The sequence below is a fragment of the Hylobates moloch genome, unplaced genomic scaffold, assembly GCF_009828535.3.
Source record: "Hylobates moloch isolate HMO894 unplaced genomic scaffold, HMol_V3 SCAFFOLD_10, whole genome shotgun sequence".
NCBI classification, from domain to species: domain Eukaryota; kingdom Metazoa; phylum Chordata; class Mammalia; order Primates; family Hylobatidae; genus Hylobates; species Hylobates moloch.
The window spans coordinates 27,916,138-27,934,640 of NW_026652285.1; the positions used below are offsets into that span (position 1 = coordinate 27,916,138).

The following is an 18,503-nucleotide window of genomic DNA, read 5'->3' on the forward strand; positions in this document are numbered from 1 at the left end:
CCTGACCAACATGGCGAAACCCTGTCTTTACTAAAAATACAAAAATTAACCGGGCGTGGTGGTGCATGCCTGTAATCTCAGCTACTTGGGAGGCTGAGGCAGGAGAATCACTTGAACCCAAGAGGCAGAGGTTGTAGTGAGCTGAGATTGTGCCACTGCACTCTGGCCTGGACGACAGAGCGAGACTCTGTCTCAAAAACAACAACAACAACAACAACAACAAAATAAACCCCAAAAGAACATCATGTGCCCTCATTTGGAGAAAGAGCAAAAAAACCCAACATGACTGCCCCTGGCAATCTGGAGGCAGGAGAACGGTAAGAGGGACTTCTACACGTGAGGCAAGAGCAAGATGATGGAGGAGGGACTAAAAAGACCAAGGTTATACGAAATTGGAATGTGTTAATATGCTAAAAAACTGGAAAGATACAGAGAAGATCAGCATGGCCACTGTGCAAGGATGACACACAAAAAATAATTGAAAAAAAAAGTAAAAAATAAAAAGACCAAGGTTGAGGTCCCAGAAGCCAAGAATTGAGGCTGAGGCTGCGTAAACGTGAGATCCCATGCTAGGAGTCAGGATCTCTCACCAGTCTCCAGGGTGTCAGACAAGGCTCTTTCATCTCCTTCTCCACTTGTGGTGACAGAGGGTCCCTGCCTGCTGATCATTTTCAGATGTGGGTGCAAATCTGAATCAATGTAGAGACATCAGCAATCCACTGGCAGAGCATCAGGTGAATTGAGCAGGTAGGCAGAGTTGGAGAATAGGTGTGAGTGAGTCCCGGGAGGGATGTTCCTAAGGGCAGATGGAGAAATTGGGTAGAGGCCCTTTAATAAACAAAGAAAGGCTTTATGTGGGAGTTGCGGATTCCAGCAGGTGAAGGGGAACCCTCCTCCCGCCACCGCCGAAAATCCTGGAACAGGTTGAATAGAGGAACGGAGCAGGTGGGAGCAGGGATGTGAGAGAGGAACAGGAGGCCAACGGCGGGGGGAAACTAGACTATGCCTGCATTTCCCCCCACCCCCGGGGGAGAAGCTGCAACCAGTTTTACAGGACACTCCTGGCCTTGCCCGAGATCAATGACCCCATTCAGAGAGGGTTGATGGCACGATGCGGCAATGCCGGCAGCCAAGGGGTTAACCTTAGGCCAGCTGGCTCTGGGGTGGTGTGAGGGGGTGGGCCGCCACCCCCTCCGGTTGCCTTGGCACCACTGTAGGCGCTTGCTCTGCTGCTGGGAACCTCCGCAGAGCCCAAGGCCCTTCGCTGCCAGTCTGCTCCCCACTCTCTGTCCCAAGTGTTTCCAGGCGCTGGGCCCTTAGGCTTCGTCTGGATTCCCATCCTCCACCCCAGGAGAGGTTGGCTCGGCCCGGCTGGTGCAGGCGAGTCCAGCCCAGGCACAGACACGCAGATGCGCAGTCTCTAGGGCTGCTCCTTAGCCTCCTGGGTTAGCAGCCGGGAGCCACCTGCGCTCCCCGCACGCACGCAGCCCCTGCCTCGCCGAGAAAGCCGAGGCTGAACGGGTAGGGGGCGGGGAGGGGACAGGGGTCCCGGAGGTGAGGACCTCCTTTCCCCCGGCGGCAGGGGGAGATCAGAGACACCACGGAGCACAGGTCAGAAACAAGGGAGTAGAGAGGTCAGAGCCAGAGACTCGAGGCGAGGCGAGAAGGAGCGAGAAGTCTCGGGCCCAGAGTGTGGGGGTGGAGGGCAGGCCCCCTGCCCCTCCTTCCAATCTCTGCTTCTCCTGGGGACCCCCTCCGCCCTCCGTGGGGCCCGGGCTCTTCCCCTCCCCCCAGACCCTGCACCCTCTGCGGATTGGTCCTCGGCCTGCTGGGGGGCGGGGCCCGAGGGCCCTGACGTCACTGGCCGAGGGGGGCAGGCGGCTGGAGGAGGGGGTGACGGGGCCCGGCTCAGCACCTCGGAGAGCTCCCTCCCCGGCCTTGTTTTGCTCTGGCATCGCCGCCTGGGGAGGGAGCGAGGGGGCCGGGCACCGGGCGCAAAGGCAGGGGGATGGCCATGGAAGGGTTGAGGGGCCCCGGCGGACAGAGGGCCCAGCCGTGATCCAGCGACTGGTTTGGGGCTCCGGGAGGGGTGGGGGGCAGCGGGCGGCGGCAGCAGTGGCCGCACCTCTGGATGGAAGCGAGCTTTGTCCAGACCACCATGGCTCTGGGGCTGTCCTCCAAGAAAGCGTCCTCTCGCAACGTGGCTGTGGAGCGTAAGAACCTGATCACCGTGTGCAGGTGGGCACCGCTAGCGGGCGGGGGCTGGGTGGTCAGGGAGAGGGGTTGGGGTGGACTGCGGAAACCCGGACTGAGCGCTGCCGCGGAGAAAAGGGAGGGGAGCAAAGGGTCGAGAATAATGCGTCCACTGTCCCTCCCAGGCCCAGAACCCAGAGGGAGGCTGCAGTCTGGTCCCTACCCTTCTAGGCCAAGCCAAGCCTATGCCCGGGCCTGGGCCTGGGGGGTGAGGGGTGTTTAACTGGTACTGTAGCTTCCTGTGAGAACCAGGAAGTGACACTGTGTGAGGGGGAAGGAGGTGGGGATGGCTGGCTCCCTTGCTGGGAATGGGGCAGGATGGACAGAGGGGACCCCATGGGGGGATGAATGCCCTCCAAGCATACCCTCATTGGCACCCATGTCAAACTGACCTCTCTGGGGTGGGGTTCTCCAATGCTCAGATTCTGGAGCAGGGATGGGCAGAGTCAATTGGGCATGGGGGCAGAGCCCATGAATCCCTCCAGGGAAGGGTGAGGGGCACCAACCAAGATGTGGGAAGGACCAAGAGCCTGGGTTCCAGGTTCAAGGGGAGAAGATCGGGAGGGCAGGGCCACCGGTCTCTGAGGGTGGAATGGTTGCAGGGTTGGGAAGATTCTCCGCGATTCCAGGGCCCAGGAAGTGATCCTGTCCACTTCAACCTGCAGTGACTCGCCCTCCCTGCCCTGCCCTGTCCCAAAACCAGGGCATGGCCAGCTGCTCAGCCACGCCCCCTGCAGCCCACACCTGCACTCTCCTCTGGTGCTGGGATCCCCTGTCAGCTGCAACCTCCCCCGGCCCCCATGCCTATCAGGTGTTGCCCCCTCAGGGCAGAGTGCTGCTGGGGGCAGGGCTCACTCTCCCCTCGCCAGCCCCACCTGCCTGCCACATAGGCCTCAGCTCTGCTGAAGCCCACCCGATGCCCTGAGGCCCACTAGTGCCCACCTGATGCCCTGGCTCCTGGCTCCCATAGCTCCTTCCATGTTCCTGGGCACACATCCAACCACACTGCATCTGTCTCCCAGCACTAGTGGCTAGCACAGTGCTGTGCACATCAGACCTCTGCAGAAATGCCTGGAATGTTAATGAAGGAGAGAGTGTAGCAATGGCCCAGCCCACAGTGCAGGGCACTGCCTTTACCCTCATTTCCCCCAACGCCTGCCAGTGTGTTGTAAAACATAGATTTCTGTCCTTGGGGCCAGATGGTCCTAGGTTCAAGCTCTTACTCCATCAGCTTTAGCTGCGCAACCTTGGGGAGGTCTCTTAACCACTCTGGGCCTTGGGTGCCCCATCATCCCCATTTTAGATGTCACAGCCACACCAAAGAATGAAAATGGCACCATCCATGTAGGAGCCTAGCTCAGTGTCTGGCACACAGAAAGAGCCCTAATGACGCTCTTCCTGTCCCTCTCTGCTCTCTACCTGCTAGGTTCCTCTTTTTTCTCTTGCCTGCCAAGGTAGCTGAGCCTCTTGAGTACATAGAGGGGAATGAGGGAACTCTCCTTGACATAGGCCGGAGAAGGGGAAGTTGAAGGGCCGAAGGTGGCTTAGAGCTGGGAGGGAAGGATAGAGTTTTGGGGGATCAGGGATGTGACAAAGGCTCAGTAACCCCCAGGCCCCTGCTGCCTCATCACTGACACATGGTTTGCCTCCAGCTCCCAGAACAGCTCCCTTTAGCAGGCCGTGGGCTCCCCTGGGCCCTGGCCTCCCTGTCTCCATGGTAACCTGCAGCAGCCACTGCATCTCCTATCAGGGAGCACACCACAGGGCTCCCGGGGGCAATGACCACCTCTGCAGCACCCCTGAGGGCAGATACCAGATGGCTGCCACGCTGAACCCAGTCCAGGCCCCATCATGGTCTGACCCAGATGACCAGGAGAAATCAAGCTGGCAGGAGGGTGCGCACAGTGAAGCTGAGATAATGCCCCAAACACAGGCTGGCTCTCAGCAGGGTCAGCCTTCCCAGCCATGACCCCGCTCCTCACCATCCCTGCCCAGCAGCCCTAGGCACCTACCTTCTTCCAACCCTGCCTGGGCTCTCAACCAAAATGTAATGAGGCAGGTACGATTGTTCCCATTTGCATTTGGCAAGAGAGGACTCACAGAGGGGCCCAAGGCCACATGAGTGTCACAGGGAAACAGGATTTGAATCCAGCAGGCTGCCTCCCTTTAGTGCAACCCCAAGACTGACCTGGCTCTGATCTCAGGCCAGATCAACTCCAAGTTCAAATGGAAGGGGGACGAGGGCTCAGCTGTGCAATTGGCCTGAGAGCCGCAGAGGTCAGTGCTCCAAGGCTGGAGACTTGCGGAGTAGAGGACAAAGGGCGATGGAGCAGGGGCTGCTCCAGGCCTTGGTCATCCAACAGCTGCCAGGAGGCCACAGATGTAGCAGAAAGAGCAGAGGCTTCAGAATCAGAATCAGACATACCTGCTTGACTACTCACAAGCCATGTGACTCTGAACAGATCAGTCAACCCCTTGGACCGTCAATTTCTTTATCTGTAAAACGGGGATGAGAGTGATAATAAGAGGACCTACATTTCAGGGCTGAGCATGGGTAAGGGAATGCATGCAAAGTACTGTGCTTGGCACATTATAGGGCTTGATAAATATAAGAAGAAAAGGACATTTCCAAGCAGCTCCCATTTCCCTGGACACCCCGCCCCTGCTCTGCCACCCACAGCAGGGAAATCATGGGATGTTAGGAACTGTGTCCTCATCCCTGCCCCACTCCACTGCAGGGATGGCAGGGGGAGATTGCAGGGGTAGTGACTGCAGAGGGAGCCTGAGGCTTAGACAGGATTGGAGAGGGTGTACTGCATGGCTTCAGTCCCTCAGCCCCACAGGCTTCCCTTGGTCCCTTCCTCCCTAAGAAGCCAGGCCCCCAAGCCCCTTCCAGAGATCTGCTGCCAATGCCCCCTCCTGCCCAGTGTCTGTGTCAGGCCCATACCCCGCACCTCCCCACCCCACCCCCGCCCAGCTCTGCACTGCCTGGTTCTGGGCAGCTGGTGTGTGGGAGGCCAAGCCGGGAAGGAAAGGGGGGAACGGGGTATCTGTGTGCTGGGAGCCCACCTGGCCACCTGCGCATGCCCACACTCCATGTGCACAGTGCCAACTCACATGCCCTGGTACAGGTGACCCCATCCCCAAAAGGGACTGAAGGTTGTTCCAGCAATCACAGAAGACAGCTCAGGGTGGGGCACGCACTGGCTTCTAACACCTAGTTGACCCAGGCCTCGCACACACAGACCCTGAAGGGTGGTCTAGGGGGAAGGGGCTCCGGGACTGCCCCTGGCTTGTGGTGCCTCATCTTCCTATTTTTTCAGTCCCTCTCACCCCTTGCTCCCGAAGCTTCCTTTCTCTGGCTGTCACCTCTCCTGTCACCCACTTTGTCAATCAGTCTCCCACCTGTCACCCTTCCTCCCCATCTGCCACCCTCTCACTCCACATGACACGGTACCTCTATGGTCACTGTAGTCTTGCCTGTCTCCCCGCTCCCTCTGCCCCCCACCACATCCATGCCCTTCCTGACCTCTTCTCTGCCGGCTGCTCCCCGTCTCTGCCTCCGTCACCTGTTTACTCGCCTGACACCCCACTGCCCCATCTCCCCACCTCGCCACCCAGGTTCTCTGTGAAAACGCTGCTGGAGAAGTACACAGCGGAGCCCATCGATGACTCATCAGAGGAGTTTGTCAATTTTGCAGCCATTTTAGAGCAGATCCTCAGCCACCGCTTCAAAGGTGGGCCCAGCGTCCCTCCCCCAGAGGTCCCTCCCCAACTCCCAGCCTTTAGCTCCCAGCCACCTCATTCTGATACACTCCATGGACTCTGAACCCCCTCATTGACCCTGGCCCCCGTTCTGGGCCATGCACAGAAGCTTGTGTACAGATCTGGGAAGAGGGAGAGGCCTTTGGCCTACAATCCCCATCATGGGCAAGCGATATGCTGGAGTGCCCACTGCATACGTGCATGTGTGTGCATAGATCTTTGTGGGAGGAGGCTGCTTATACTTATGCATGTGAGTGCCTCACTACATGGACCCTCTCCAAACTCCCTGGTCTTGCTGAGTCCCCTCCCTGCCCTGGCTCAGCTTGTGCCCCAGCAGGTCCAGTGAGCTGGTTCAGCTCAGATGGGCAGCGGGGCTTCTGGGACTATATCCGGCTGGCCTGCAGCAAAGTGCCCAACAACTGTGTGAGCAGCATCGAGAACATGGAGAACATCAGCACAGCCCGGGCCAAGGTGAGGGGCCTGAAGCAAGCAACTGCTCTCTGCTCGGGACACAGGGGGCCTGCCTGTTTCTTGGTTTTCGCCCCGTCTGCAGCCCAGGGGGGAAGGGCCCACACCTGATGCTAGACACATGAGTCCCTCTGGGGCAGCAAGTAAAGGTGAACGTGATTTCCAGGGCCGGGCATGGATCCGGGTGGCACTGATGGAGAAGCGCATGTCAGAATACATCACCACGGCTCTGCGTGACACCCGGACCACCAGGTCAGACTTCCCAGGCAACTCAGACCACAGGTCTCAGGGTGCACCTACATTGCCTAAACACAGCTGATCCTTAAGTTCCTGCAGCATCCTTCAGTTCCTGGACTACAAGTCCTAGCACCAGCATGCACGGCTAATTTCCCTCTTCCAGCCTAGCCTGCAGTCCCAGGACAAACTCTTTTTTTGTTTGTTTGTTTGTTTGTTTGAGAAGGAGTTTCGCTGTTGTTGCCCAGGCTGGAGTGAGATGGCGCGATCTCGGCTCACTACAACCTCCGCCTCCCGGGTTCAAGTGATTCTCCTGCCTCGGCCTCCTGAGTAGCTGGGGTTACAGACATACGCCACCATGCCCAGCTAATTTTGTATTTTTAGTTTCTCCATGTTGGTCAGGCTGGTCTCAAACTCCCAACCTCAGGTGATCCTCCTGCCTCGGCCTCCCAAAGTGCTGAGATTACAGGAATGAGCCACCGCTCCTGGCCCCAGGAGAAACTTTTACCACCACCACCAGCATCACTTGCAAGTCAAATCTAATGCCCATTATTCGCCATCAATGCCCAGCACACTCCACCCTTGCACACCTCTGGATGAGCCTCAGCCACGCACCATCTCATGTGTTGGCTGGCTCCATGATCTACAACACAGCCCTTCTGGCTCTCCAAACAATGAAAGCAGCTCTGTACTTGGTATTCACGGACACAGAGTCCTTATGTGGGGAGTTCAACCCCTGCACTGAGGGTTCACGGGGAGGTTGGGTGCCTGGGGCAAGGGGTTACAAGGAGGAATGTACCTGTGTGGGCAGGTGCATCTGAAGCTGTGTGGTGTGGTGGGGGCATATACCTCCCCATTCCAATTGGCCACACCCAGCCTTATGTTTTTGCTGCATTGGATTCCTCAGTCTACACATTTCAAGGTTCAAGTCAACACGTTTTTTGCGCACCTACTGTATACCAAGCACTAATGATTAAGACTTGCTTCTTGATATGAAGGATCTGGGTAACCCAGTACTTGATGAGGAAGGGGTAGCTCAGAGGGAGGAGTCGGCTCAGGGAACACCCATTCTAGGAGATGGGGCCACAGGTTCCAGCCCCAGGCTGAAGGGGGAGAGGCTCCAGGCCTGCGTGCAGATCAGGAAGGAGAATTGGCCTTCCTTCAGGATGAGGTGGCAGTAAGCCAACAATAGCAGCTCTCGGGGGGGCTCCAGGGGCCTGCTGCACCATCAGGCCCTCTGCCTCCCCACAGACGGTTCTATGACTCTGGAGCCATCATGCTGCGGGACGAAGCCACCATCCTCACCGGAATGCTGATCGGACTGAGCGCCATCGATTTCAGGTGGGGTCTGCCTGACGGCAGTGGTGGAGGGGGCTGTTTGCCCCATAAATGTCCTACCCCAACCCCTTACACCCACCTCCAACCCTGTGGCTCGTCTGCCTCAGCTTCTGTCTAAAGGGGGAAGTCCTGGACGGGAAGACCCCTGTGGTCATCGATTACACGCCGTACCTAAAGTTCACGCAGAGGTGAGCGGCTCCATGACTGCGGCGGGGCGGGGGAAGGGGCCTCGGGACATCCTGGGGACATCCTGGTCCCACCGCCTTCGGCGGCCAGCGCAGACGCGCGGGGGGAGGGGCGGGACCGGCCGTGCCCACTGCTCCCTCTCCCAAGCTACGACTACCTGACGGACGAGGAGGAGCGGCACAGCGCCGAGAGCAGCACGAGCGAGGACAACTCGCCCGAGCACCCGTACCTGCCGCTCGTCACCGACGAGGACAGCTGGTACAGCAAGTGGCACAAGATGGAGCAGAAGTTCCGCATCGTCTACGCGCAGAAGGTGCGCGACGCCAGCGGGCCTGGGGGGCGGGCGGGCCGGGGCGGGGGATCCGGGCATCTCGGGGCGGGGCGGGGACGGGGGCCGCGGCCGGGACGTCCTCCTAGCCGCCCGGGCTGAGCCGGCGTCCCGCAGGGCTACCTGGAGGAGCTGGTGCGTCTGCGCGAGTCGCAGCTGAAGGACCTGGAGGCGGAGAACCGGCGGCTGCAGCTGCAGCTGGAGGAGGCGGCGGCGCAGAACCAGCGCGAGAAGCGGGAGCTGGAAGGCGTGATCCTGGAGCTGCAGGAGCAGCTGTGAGCGCACGGCCTGCCCTAACCCCTGACCCCGGCCGCCCCGACCACATCACTGGGTGAACCCCATCTTCACTTCCATCGACTCTTAACATCACCCGACACTAGCACCCACCTCTCCAGCATCGACCCTCTGATCCAGCCAGCCCCACCCCGAGATGCCCACAATGATCTTCTAACATTGCCCCCAGCATAAGATCCAGTGACCTCCAACAGCCAGAGCCCCCCCTTCACCCTCAGTTACCCTTCAGCTAGAGTGGCCATCCAACCTTACTGCAGGGACCCCACGTCACTCACAAGGACCTGCGGTGTTGCTCTACAACCTTCAACACGATTGCATTCATCCCCTCAGTCACCTACACCACAGGCTCACTGACCGTCATCACCCGCCATGACCCCCGACCTCCCCCCTGCCGATCCCTGTAACACTTCTTCTCTAAGCCTTTGCATCACGCTGATCTTGCGGCAGGATCCCCAAGACGATCTTACCCTTCAGGGATTCCCACACTATTCTCCACTGACGCCCCCATCACCTCAGCTGACCCCTACAACACTGCGCCATTCCCTCCAACTCCCAATATTTGTGCACGAATCCCTGTCACCCCTCCACCCCAGTACCACCTCCACTTCCTCCCGGGATCTGGCCCACTGACCCCAACACCGTATCCCCATTTTTGCTGCTCAGATTTCATTCCTGACCCCTCCCTCAACCCCTTGCTGAATCTCCCTTCCTCACTTCTCCTACTTCCAGCCAGGCCTGACTCCTCCTCCCCCTCCCAGGACAGGTCTGATCCCCAGTGACCACGCCCCTCTGGCCCAGGGTTCCAAGGAGCTCACTACACCCCTGGTCAACCAATGGCCCTCACTGGGAACGCTTAATGGGGCCGAGGGCGCCAGCAACTCCAAGCTCTACCGGAGGTAAGCCCCAGCCAGGTGCGGCTTGGGCCTGAGAGCGGGTCGTCCTGGGGAAGAAGGGCTTCCTCTACCGGCGCACCAGCTCTCACTCTGCCGCAGACACAGCTTCATGAGCACGGAGCCGCTGTCAGCTGAAGCCAGTCTGAGCTCGGACTCCCAGCGCCTGGGAGAGGGCACGCGGGACGAGGAGCCCTGGGGTCCCATCGGTGAGCTCCCCCAACCCAACACCCAGCACCCCTCCAGGAAGGGCTGAGGCAAGGCCCTGAGGCCTCAAGGCAGGTCCTAGCCCATTCCCTCATTCATTCTCTCAGTCTTTTTTTTTTCTTTTTTTTCCGAGACGGGAGTCTCACTCTGTCATCCAGGCTGGAGTGCAGTGGCGCAATCTCAGCTCGTTGCAACCTCCGCCTCCTGGGTTCAAGGGATTCCCTTGCCTCAGCTTCCCGAGTAGCTGGGATTAAAAGCGCCCGCCACCATGTGTGGCTAATTTGTGTATTTTTAGTAGAGACGCGCAGCTGATTTGTGTATTTTTGGTAGAGACGGAGTTTCGCCAGGCTGGTCTCGAACTCCTGACCTCAAGTGATTCACCTGCCTCAGCCTCCCAAAGTGCTGGGATTACAGGCGTGAGCCACCGCGCTCAGCCTCTCTCAGCCTTTCTTGAGGGTTTAGCACAGCAATTGAGAGCTTACTTTGAGGTGTCAGGACCCAGCATAAATCTGGCTGTGCCTCCTCTGAGCACGTGAGCTTGGTCAATCACTTTACCTCCATGAGTCCATTCTTTGTAAAATGAGGATGTTGATAATCATCAGTGTTGTCATATGGTGAGGGCTCAGTGGCTTTTTAGTGTCATGACATCCTCAGGGGGCTCATAAACTCTCGGGGAACTCCTCAAACTAATTTGCTCTTATGCACACTGTGAACTACTTGCCTGACCATTGTTTCCCCCTTCTCTTTGGCTGCCAGGAAGCTCAGAGCCAAATTAGTGGCTCCCTTCGAGCGAATGCCCAGGACTTCAACGCATGCACTTTGTGTTGACCTCATCCCTGGCTTCACCTTGGTTTTTCCCATCCTAGTTCTCCCTATGCCTGGATATCCGGTCATTTCTTTTTTATAAGCAACCACACTGTATTGGATGACCCTAGATCTTCTTTGAGACAAGGCAGGCTGTGGCCATGTAGCCCCATCACACTGTGTTTGTGATTGTCTGTGTGTCTGTCTCCCCCACCAGACTGTGAGCTCCATGAGGGCAGGGACCGTGTCTTGTCCGTTCTCTGTATCCCCAGTGCTTGGAACAGAGCGAGTGCTCACTGTGTATTTAATAAATGGACAAAGAGAGAGGATGACCCTCAGGGGGAGACAGAGACATCAACTGACGATTACAATACAGTGTCCCCAGCACCGTGCCTGGCACAGGCAGGTGCTTAACCAAAGTTTAACTGAAAATGGCAAATGCTCTGGAATATATCAAAGTCTCCTGGGGGGTGGCTTGAGGGCTGCCCCTTCACTGCCCACCACTCTACCAACTCCCACACATGTAGACTGGTCGCCCGGCCTCACCCACCCTCTCTCCCCAGGGAAGGACCCCACGCCCTCCATGCTGGGCCTCTGCGGCTCCCTGGCCTCCATTCCCAGCTGCAAGTCCCTGGCGAGCTTCAAATCCAACGAGTGCCTGGTGAGCGACAGTCCCGAGGGCAGCCCGGCACTGAGCCCCAGCTGAGGAACAGCATGGGCAGTGCCAGCCCCACCTGCCAGGGGCCATGGACACCTGCCATCTTTCTTCAACAAGAGTCCCCCAATCCAGGCTACCCTTCCAGAGAACGCTATCCATCAAGCCAGGGTTCTCGGGGAAGATCTCTGCTCACCTTAGCTTTCTGCCTTGGCAGCACGGGCTGTGGAGGAAAGCAGGCTGGGCCAGGAGGCAAGGGTGCCCAAGCCACAGGGAGCCCCTGGGGAAGCCTGCTCCATTCTTCTGGTGACCTTGGCGCTCCTTCACTCATCTCCCCTGCCCCCTCAGGAGCTGGTAGCCCAGCTTCCACACCCCCACCTCCCAGTCTCTAGCCTCTCCATCTGTCTGTGTACGCCCTGGAGTCACTCCTTCCCCAGCCCCCAGAGCAAGAGAGCTCTGCGGGGGATCAGGCAAATAAAAACCAGAGGACTGAGGGCAGCCTTGTATGTGGGGGGCTGGGGAAGGGCCCTGTCCTGAGGTCTGAAGGAAGTGGAGTCAGTGCCTGGCCCGAGACCAAGGTCAGGCAGCACTAGCATGTGCCCTGTGGGGAGAGGCAGGCCAGCACTCAGGGAGTGGGTAGCTTCTGTGTCCAAAATATTAGGTCTGCCCAGGGCAGGCCCAAAACATGCCCCCCGACCCAACAGCCTTTAAAAACTTGCTCAAAACCAGGCTGAGGCAGCTGAGCACGCCAGGGGCAGGATGGAGGCACACGCTGTAGGGCCAGTGCCCTGTGCTGGCCTCAGCAATGGTGCTTTGGTCCAAAGTTGCAGACCCCTCTGTTAAGCCACAGCCTGCCAGTTAAGCAACCCTCACTCCTCTGCTGTCGCTTAAGTGCGCCCTTAAGGAGAGGTGTTACCATCCCCCATTCTTTTTTTGAGATGGAGTCTCGTTCTGTTGCCAGGCTGGAGTGCAGTGGCACTATTTTAGCTCACTGCAAACTCCACTTCCCGGGTTCAAGGGATTCTCCTGCCTCAGCCTCCCAAGTAGCTGGGACTACAGGCGCCCACCAACATGCCCAGCTAATTTTTGTATTTTTAGTAGAGACGAGGTTTCACCATGTTGGCCGGGATGGTCTCAATCTCGACCTCGTGATCTGCCTGCCTCGGCCTCCCAAAGTGCTGGGATTACAGGCGTGAGCCACTGCGCCCAGCCCCCACCACCCCCCATTCTAACCCTAATGGGGGGGTCCCCAAAAGGACCTTACCACCAGGATGTCTACTTGTAGTCCCTCACACTCTAGGTCCTCACCCCGACTCTCGCCAAACTGGAGAGGTCCTCTTCATAGGTGCCACCTTGGGCAGCCAAACCAGCACCAGGGTCCCTCCCAAGCCTTCCTCCCAGCCACCCCAGGCCCCAGAGGGACAGGCACCAGGCAGAAGTTCATCATCTTTAGACTTAAGGAATTAACAAGGGTCAGGGAGACTACGCCAGGCTGAGGGCTTCTCGGTTCCTGGAGACAGGCCCAGCTACAGCAAACGCAGGGAAACACGAAGGGGGCAGCTGGAAGATTTGGTCTTGAACTTGCGGGGTGGGAAAGTGATGATCCCCACGACTGGAGCAGCAGGAAGAAGTTGTGTCTGAGGAAGGGCTGGGCCGCCCAGAGGGACAGCCCTACCCTGGAGCTTGTCGCTGGGAGGGAAGGGAAACAAGCCCCCTCCCTCAGTGCTGAGGAAAAGGCACTTGGCTGGGTCTCCTCCTGCCCTCTCCGCATCCGTGGAGGAGACGGGGTCCTTGCCTCCTTGCCCCTTTCAGCTGCCCAGAATCCGGTCCTGGTTCAGCCTCTGGAAGAAGCTTTTGCCGAACTCATAGGTGCTGATCATGATGGCACAGGAAGGGGCAGCCTTGATGATCCGAGGAAGGAAGCCTGCGGTGGAAAGGAGGCCCGGGTCAGGGGTCAGGGGCGCAGGTCAGCCCCGCCCCCACCCCCAACACCCACAAACTGACCTGCAAAGAGTCCCTTGGTGCCCGACTCGGCCCGGATCCTCCGCAGCAGCAGCCAGGTGGAGTCCACATGCAGGGGGTTCACTGCAAACGCGAGGCCAGCTCAGTGAGACCCCATTCAGGACCCCGCCTGTCCCCTGCCACGGCAATCTGGGCCCTCACCTCTCACAGCCTCCATCACTCCCAGAGCGACCTGGCGTTGGGTCTTTACCACGTCAAAGGGCAGAGTCAGCACTGCAGCCACCTGGTGGGGTAGGCGGGGAGAGGGCTCAGCTCCACTTCCCGGACCCCCAGCCCTACCTCCCAGGTGGCTCTTGCGGCTGGGAGGGACAAAGGCCTCACGGGGTCTGCTTCTGGACATCTCCAAAAACCCTCAGGCCCCCCGCAGGGAGACCTCCACTGGCCTCACCTCCAGCCCAGTCCACTCACCGTCCCTGAGATGCCACCAGCCACAAAGCTCATGCCCACGGAAGTCTGGTCCTTCGGCCTGAGCCCATTGAGCCAGCTCTTCACCAGCTCATAGTTGAACCAGTACAGGGCTTGGGGTGGGGGATGCACTGATTAGAGGTGGGAAGGGCAAGGAAGTGGCCCCAGACCTTCCATCTTTCACTGCCACCACTCCCTCCCAGCTGTGAGTCTTGTCTGCTACATGCAGGCTCGGAAGCAGGCACTCTGTAGGAATTAATCTCCTGACCGCCTGGGCAAATACTCTACCTGCTAGGCCCACTTCACAGATGAGAAACCCATGGCTCAGAAAAGCTAAGTAACTTCATGGTCACTAGTCACAAAGCTGGCACTTGGCCGTAGACCCTTTGTGCATCACCCCAGGGTTCCCTCACCCACCCCCTGCAGCCTGGGTGCCTACCTGAGAAGGGCACATCTCGAAGGGCAGTGGGGCCCCAGCCCAGCCACAGTGAGCGCCAGCCACCCTGAGCCACCGCAGTTCGAACACAGGCACCCAGCTCCGGGTACGACACATGCTGAGCCTGCAGCTTTGTCCGCATAAGCTCCAGGGGGCTGATCACAGTCACGGTGCCCACTGTGCAGGGATTGGGGGTGACAATGGGGAGAAGTGAGGTCACAGGACTTACATGGCATCACCTATCTGCTGCCCCAGGTCTGGGGACCTAGAACACCCCCCCACCCCCAGGCTGGCAGAGGTTGGGGCTGGGAGCTGGGACTGACTGGGTTTGGGCAGAGGTGGGGACGGAGGGAGGTCAAAGGCCCAAGACTATGCTCACGGCGGGCCAGCGCGCCAGCCACCATGGGTGCGTAGAGGTCAGAGGTCAGGGCTCGACCACATAGGAAGGCCTTCAGTTGGTCGTAGGCAGTGAAGTAGATGGCGGTAGCTGGCACAGTCATCACCCTGGAGATACGGAGAGAGGTTAGCTGGGACTCCCAAAAGGACCCAAACTTTTAAAGCATCGCCTGCCTCACCTAGCCGTTCAACAGGGAGCAAGGGGTCAGGAGGTACCAGAGGAGAGTGGTGCAGGACCCGGCTACTCACAGGGTGGCGGGGAGGCCGCTCCAGAGGGTCCTGGTGCCCTCGTGCCTCACGATCTTCACGAAGGCATCCTGGCCAAGCAGGCACCAGCCCAGGGGAAAAGGAGGGACACAAGTGAGGTATGTGATGGGGCTGGCCCAGGCTAGGCCTTTGCCTGACGCCCTCAGCCTCTGCCCACAGCCCTCCGGCTTCCCTGCCTCTACACGTGCAGTACCCCAGTTGGGTCCAGGCGGACACCTGGTCACCCTTCAAAAACCTCATGGAGGCTAGGCACTGTGGCTCACGTCTGTAATCCCAGCCAGCACTTTAGGAGGCCAAGGCGGATAAATCACTTGAGGCAGGAGTTTGAGACCAGCCTGGCCAACATGGCAAAACCCCGTCTCTACTAAAAATACAAAAATTAGAGGCAGGTGGTGGTGCATGCTTGTAATCCCAGCTACCTGGGAGGCTGAGGCAGGAGAATCACTTGAACCCAGGAGACAGAGGTTGCAGTGAGCTGAGGTCACGCCACTGCACTCCAGCCTGGGTGACAGAGCGAGACTCTAAAAGAAAACAAACACCCCATGGAGGTACTGCCTTCTCCGGAAGCGCTTCCTGACTGAACCGGCTACCTCTGTGTGCCTTGCCCAACCCCTTTTTTCCTGGGTCTGCTGCCCAGCCAGACCGAACTCCTCACGGACACCGACGAATCCCTATGGACCCAGATGCTCCTCACCATGGTGCCAGTGAAGCGGGTAGGGTCTTGAAACCAGGTGGCACAGCGGGCACCATTTGGGCACAGGTACAGAGGCTCCAGGACACCATTGCAGTACAGGAGGCACTTCCCTGTGGATTGGAGACAGGAGGGCACTGGGGAAAGGCAGGGGGCATTATAATGACAGGACCCTAGAACCTTGCAGGGAGGCAGTGGGCCCCTATCCCTGGAAGGCCAGTAAAGGCCAGGTCCCTGTGTGGATGTTCTGGTGCAGGTCGCAGGACTGGCTGGCGGGACCTGGGAGTATATGCTAGTCCCTGGCTGTGGAGCCCACTGGTGCCCTGGGGACAGGGACAAGGACTCTCTCCCCCTCGCACCCTCCCATGCTCCCTGTGGCTTGGGGCACTCACATTTGGTATAGGAGAGGCTCCACAGTCTGGAGGAAGGCATCAGCTCTAAAATACAAGGCAGCCCCTCAAGTCAGAGGAGCCCCCACCCACCCTAGGGACCCCATCTCTGGGAGATCTTTTTATTTTGTTTTTTTGAGATGGAGTCTCGCTCTGTCGCCCACCCTGGAGCATAGTGGCACAATCGCAGCTCACTGCAACCTCCACCTTCCCGGTTCAAGGGATTCTCCTGCCTCAGCCTCCCAAGTAGCTGGGACTACAGGCGCATGTCACCAAGCCTGGCTAATTTTTGTAGTTTTAGTAGCGAGGGGATTTCACCATGTTGGCCAGGCTGGCCTTGAACTCCTGATCTCAGGTGATACGCCAGCCTCAGCCTCCCAAAGCGCTGGGATTACAGGTATGAGAAACCACGGCCAGCCTCTGGGAGATCTTTCTTTTGCCCAGGCATCACCCCTCACTAGCTCCAGGTCAGGTACTCACCGCTGGCCATGGAGGGCCGCTGAGACTGCAGGCGAACCTTCACCACGTCTAGGGGTGTCACTGGGGGAGGAAGCGGGTCTGAAGGCTCCTTTTAGGACCCCACCCCTAGGACTCCTCCCCCAGGACCACACAGCCTCCAATCTCTGGTCTGCCCCATCCCCACCTGCCCCCACCCCACCTCCCCAGGTCTTACTGAAGAGGGAGGTGACCACAGCCCCGGTGCCTGAGGCCACCATTTGCTGGAGGGGGCTGATGCCCGCAGGGTCCTGGTCAGCCATCTTGAAGCTTCAGTCCTGAAAAGCAAACCTCAAACAGACCACAACTCCAGGGATGAGGAAAGGAGACTGGGCCACTGTGAGACTTTTGTTTTGAGACGGCGTCTCGCTCTCCGCACTGTTGCCAGGCTGGAGTGCAGTGGTACCATCTTGGCTCACTGCAACATCTACCCCCGTCCAAGCAATTCTCTTGCTTCAGCCTCCCAAGTAGCTGGGACTACAGGCGCGCACCCCCACGCCTAGCTAATTTTTGTATTTTTAGTAGAGACGGAGTTTCACCATGTTGGCCAGGATGGTCTCGATCTCCTGACCTTGTGATCCGCCAGCCTCAGCATCCCAAAGCGCTGGGATTACATGCGTGAGCCACCGCACCCGGCCCACTGTGAGACTTTAACCCGACCCTCACCCACCGCCCTCGAAACATCTGTTGCCTCAACAACCCTGGCAATGACCTCTAAAGCAGGGACCGTCCGCCCCCCTCCGCCGGGGAAAACTAAGGCTCGGGGAGACCAGGTGGCCTGCCCAAGGTCACTCAGGAGCGGTTCCGAAGGAAGCTGGAGTGCCAGACCTATCGCTCGATTACAATAGGAGCCAGGGCCGTTCCCTCGTCGACCTCGCACGTGTCCACTGCGCACCTCCTACGTGCAAGCGCGGATTTGGCCCCCGTGGCCCCCAAATCAGAGTACCTGTGCTGCCCCCGCAGTCCCCACTCCAGCACCAAGGCCCCGGGCGGGCACCTGCGAGCGTAAGTTACCGGGCGTGGAGGGACGGCCGGGCACCGAGGGTGACGTGTAAACAGATCTGGTGACCACGAAGGGCCCGTCGCCTCCTCGGGACTGCGGGCTGGGATGCCCGGCCCTCCCCGCCCGGCCGGACGGGCCAGACCCGGGGCCCGGAGAGAAAGAGCAGTCTCTGGCCTCACGCCACAAAATGCAGGCCCGGGGCGCAGCCGGGAGAGCAGGAAGTATGGACGTAGGGCCAGGATGTCTCCCCGACCCTCGACGACACTCCCGGCCACGAACCGCGCAGAGCCGCCAGGTGAAGAGGCCCACGCCAGCCCGACGGCCCTAGTACCTGCCCTAGCTCGCACGGCCGCCCGGAGACCCCGGCTTCCGTCTCCGCCCCCAGCCCCGGCCCAGCGCCGCCTACCTGGCTCTAGGCTGGTGCTCGTGCGGCGCGGCGCCCCGGGCCAGGCGGGCCCATACCGGCTCCGCCGCCTGTGCGCGGTCCGGGCGCGCTCGCCGCGCACCGAGGCTGATGCAGAAAGCAGCCAAGGGGGCCCCGCCCCCACACCGCGCCGCGAGGCCCCGCCCGCCGCGGGCCGACCAGACGCAAGCCCGGAGTATCCCCGGCTCCGCCCACTCACGTCTCCGCCCACTCGCGTCTCCGCCGGGACCTGCGGCGGTCCCGCCCCCTTGCCGGGGCAGCGCGGGCAGGTTCCATGCCTGTCCAGCGCTGAGAGCTGCCGGCCAACTTCGCGGTCTCCACGTCGCGCTTAACCTGGCAGCAGCAGGCACTTCCAGCATCTTTTTTTAGACAGCATCTTTTTCAGCCTCGCTCTGTCACCCAGGCTGGAGGGCAGTGGCGCGATCTAGGCTCACTGCAGCCTTGACCTCCCGGACTCAAGCGATCCTCCTGCCTCAGCCTCCGGAGTAGCTGGGACCACAGGCGCGCGCCGCCACGCCCGGCTGGTTTGTTATTTTATTTTTGTCTCCCTATG

At 59.4% G+C, this 18,503-nt stretch overlaps 2 protein-coding genes and 1 non-coding gene across 13 annotated transcripts; 2 read left to right on the top strand and 1 right to left on the bottom strand.

Annotated features, from left to right (window-relative positions):
* The first annotated feature begins 391 nt into the window (after positions 1-391).
* Positions 392-493, top strand: LOC116475992 (U6 spliceosomal RNA). Its single transcript, XR_004250078.1, has one exon. It is a non-coding gene; the product is annotated as a U6 spliceosomal RNA (small nuclear RNA).
* Positions 494-1,901: 1,408 nt separating this feature from the next.
* On the top strand, positions 1,902-11,915 carry RUNDC3A (RUN domain containing 3A). 7 transcript variants are annotated; one of them, XM_032163845.2, is made up of 12 exons: positions 1,905-2,238; positions 5,875-5,990; positions 6,341-6,489; positions 6,653-6,738; positions 7,972-8,061; positions 8,166-8,246; positions 8,392-8,557; positions 8,690-8,847; positions 9,625-9,762; positions 9,859-9,965; positions 11,331-11,428; positions 11,640-11,914. In XM_032163845.2, the coding sequence occupies exons 1-12, from the start codon at positions 2,132-2,134 to the stop codon at positions 11,730-11,732; spliced, it is 1,389 nt and encodes a 462-aa protein (XP_032019736.1). In that variant the 5' UTR covers positions 1,905-2,131; the 3' UTR covers positions 11,733-11,914. The 7 variants fall into 7 exon arrangements, with proteins under 7 accessions (XP_032019740.1, XP_032019741.1, XP_032019742.1 ...); XM_032163846.2 differs by having other exon boundaries at positions 6,353-6,489; XM_032163847.2 differs by having other exon boundaries at positions 6,356-6,489.
* A 942-nt stretch (positions 11,916-12,857) lies between these two features.
* SLC25A39 (solute carrier family 25 member 39) lies at positions 12,858-18,085 on the bottom strand. 5 transcript variants are annotated; one of them, XM_032163853.2, is made up of 12 exons: positions 17,933-18,085; positions 16,702-16,801; positions 16,509-16,568; positions 16,032-16,076; positions 15,643-15,752; positions 14,931-14,998; positions 14,665-14,789; positions 14,289-14,462; positions 13,853-13,962; positions 13,586-13,667; positions 13,427-13,507; positions 12,858-13,346 (listed from the first exon to the last, which is right to left on the bottom strand). In XM_032163853.2, the coding sequence occupies exons 2-12, from the start codon at positions 16,784-16,786 to the stop codon at positions 13,231-13,233; spliced, it is 1,056 nt and encodes a 351-aa protein (XP_032019744.1). In that variant the 5' UTR covers positions 16,787-16,801; positions 17,933-18,085; the 3' UTR covers positions 12,858-13,230. The 5 variants fall into 5 exon arrangements, with proteins under 5 accessions (XP_032019744.1, XP_058301729.1, XP_032019743.1 ...); XM_058445746.1 differs by having other exon boundaries at positions 13,853-13,980; XM_032163852.2 differs by having other exon boundaries at positions 15,643-15,776.
* Positions 18,086-18,503: the final 418 nt, after the last annotated feature.

Coding starts and splice junctions, on each gene's coding strand:
- RUNDC3A (XM_032163845.2), top strand. CDS start 2,132: ATGGAAGCGAGCTTTGTCCAGACCACCATGGCTCTGGGGCTGTCCTCC. Junction 6,739..7,971: donor CGTGACACCCGGACCACCAG/GTCAGACTTCCC, acceptor GCCTCCCCACAG/ACGGTTCTATGACTCTGGAG. Junction 9,966..11,330: donor GGAGCCCTGGGGTCCCATCG/GTGAGCTCCCCC, acceptor CTCTCTCCCCAG/GGAAGGACCCCACGCCCTCC.
- SLC25A39 (XM_032163852.2), bottom strand. CDS start 16,786: ATGGCTGACCAGGACCCTGCGGGCATCAGCCCCCTCCAGCAAATGGTG. Junction 15,777..16,031: donor GAGCCTCTCCTATACCAAAT/GTGAGTGCCCCA, acceptor GCCTTTCCCCAG/TGCCCTCCTGTCTCCAATCC. Junction 14,999..15,642: donor CCCGCTTCACTGGCACCATG/GTGAGGAGCATC, acceptor CTGCTTGGCCAG/GATGCCTTCGTGAAGATCGT.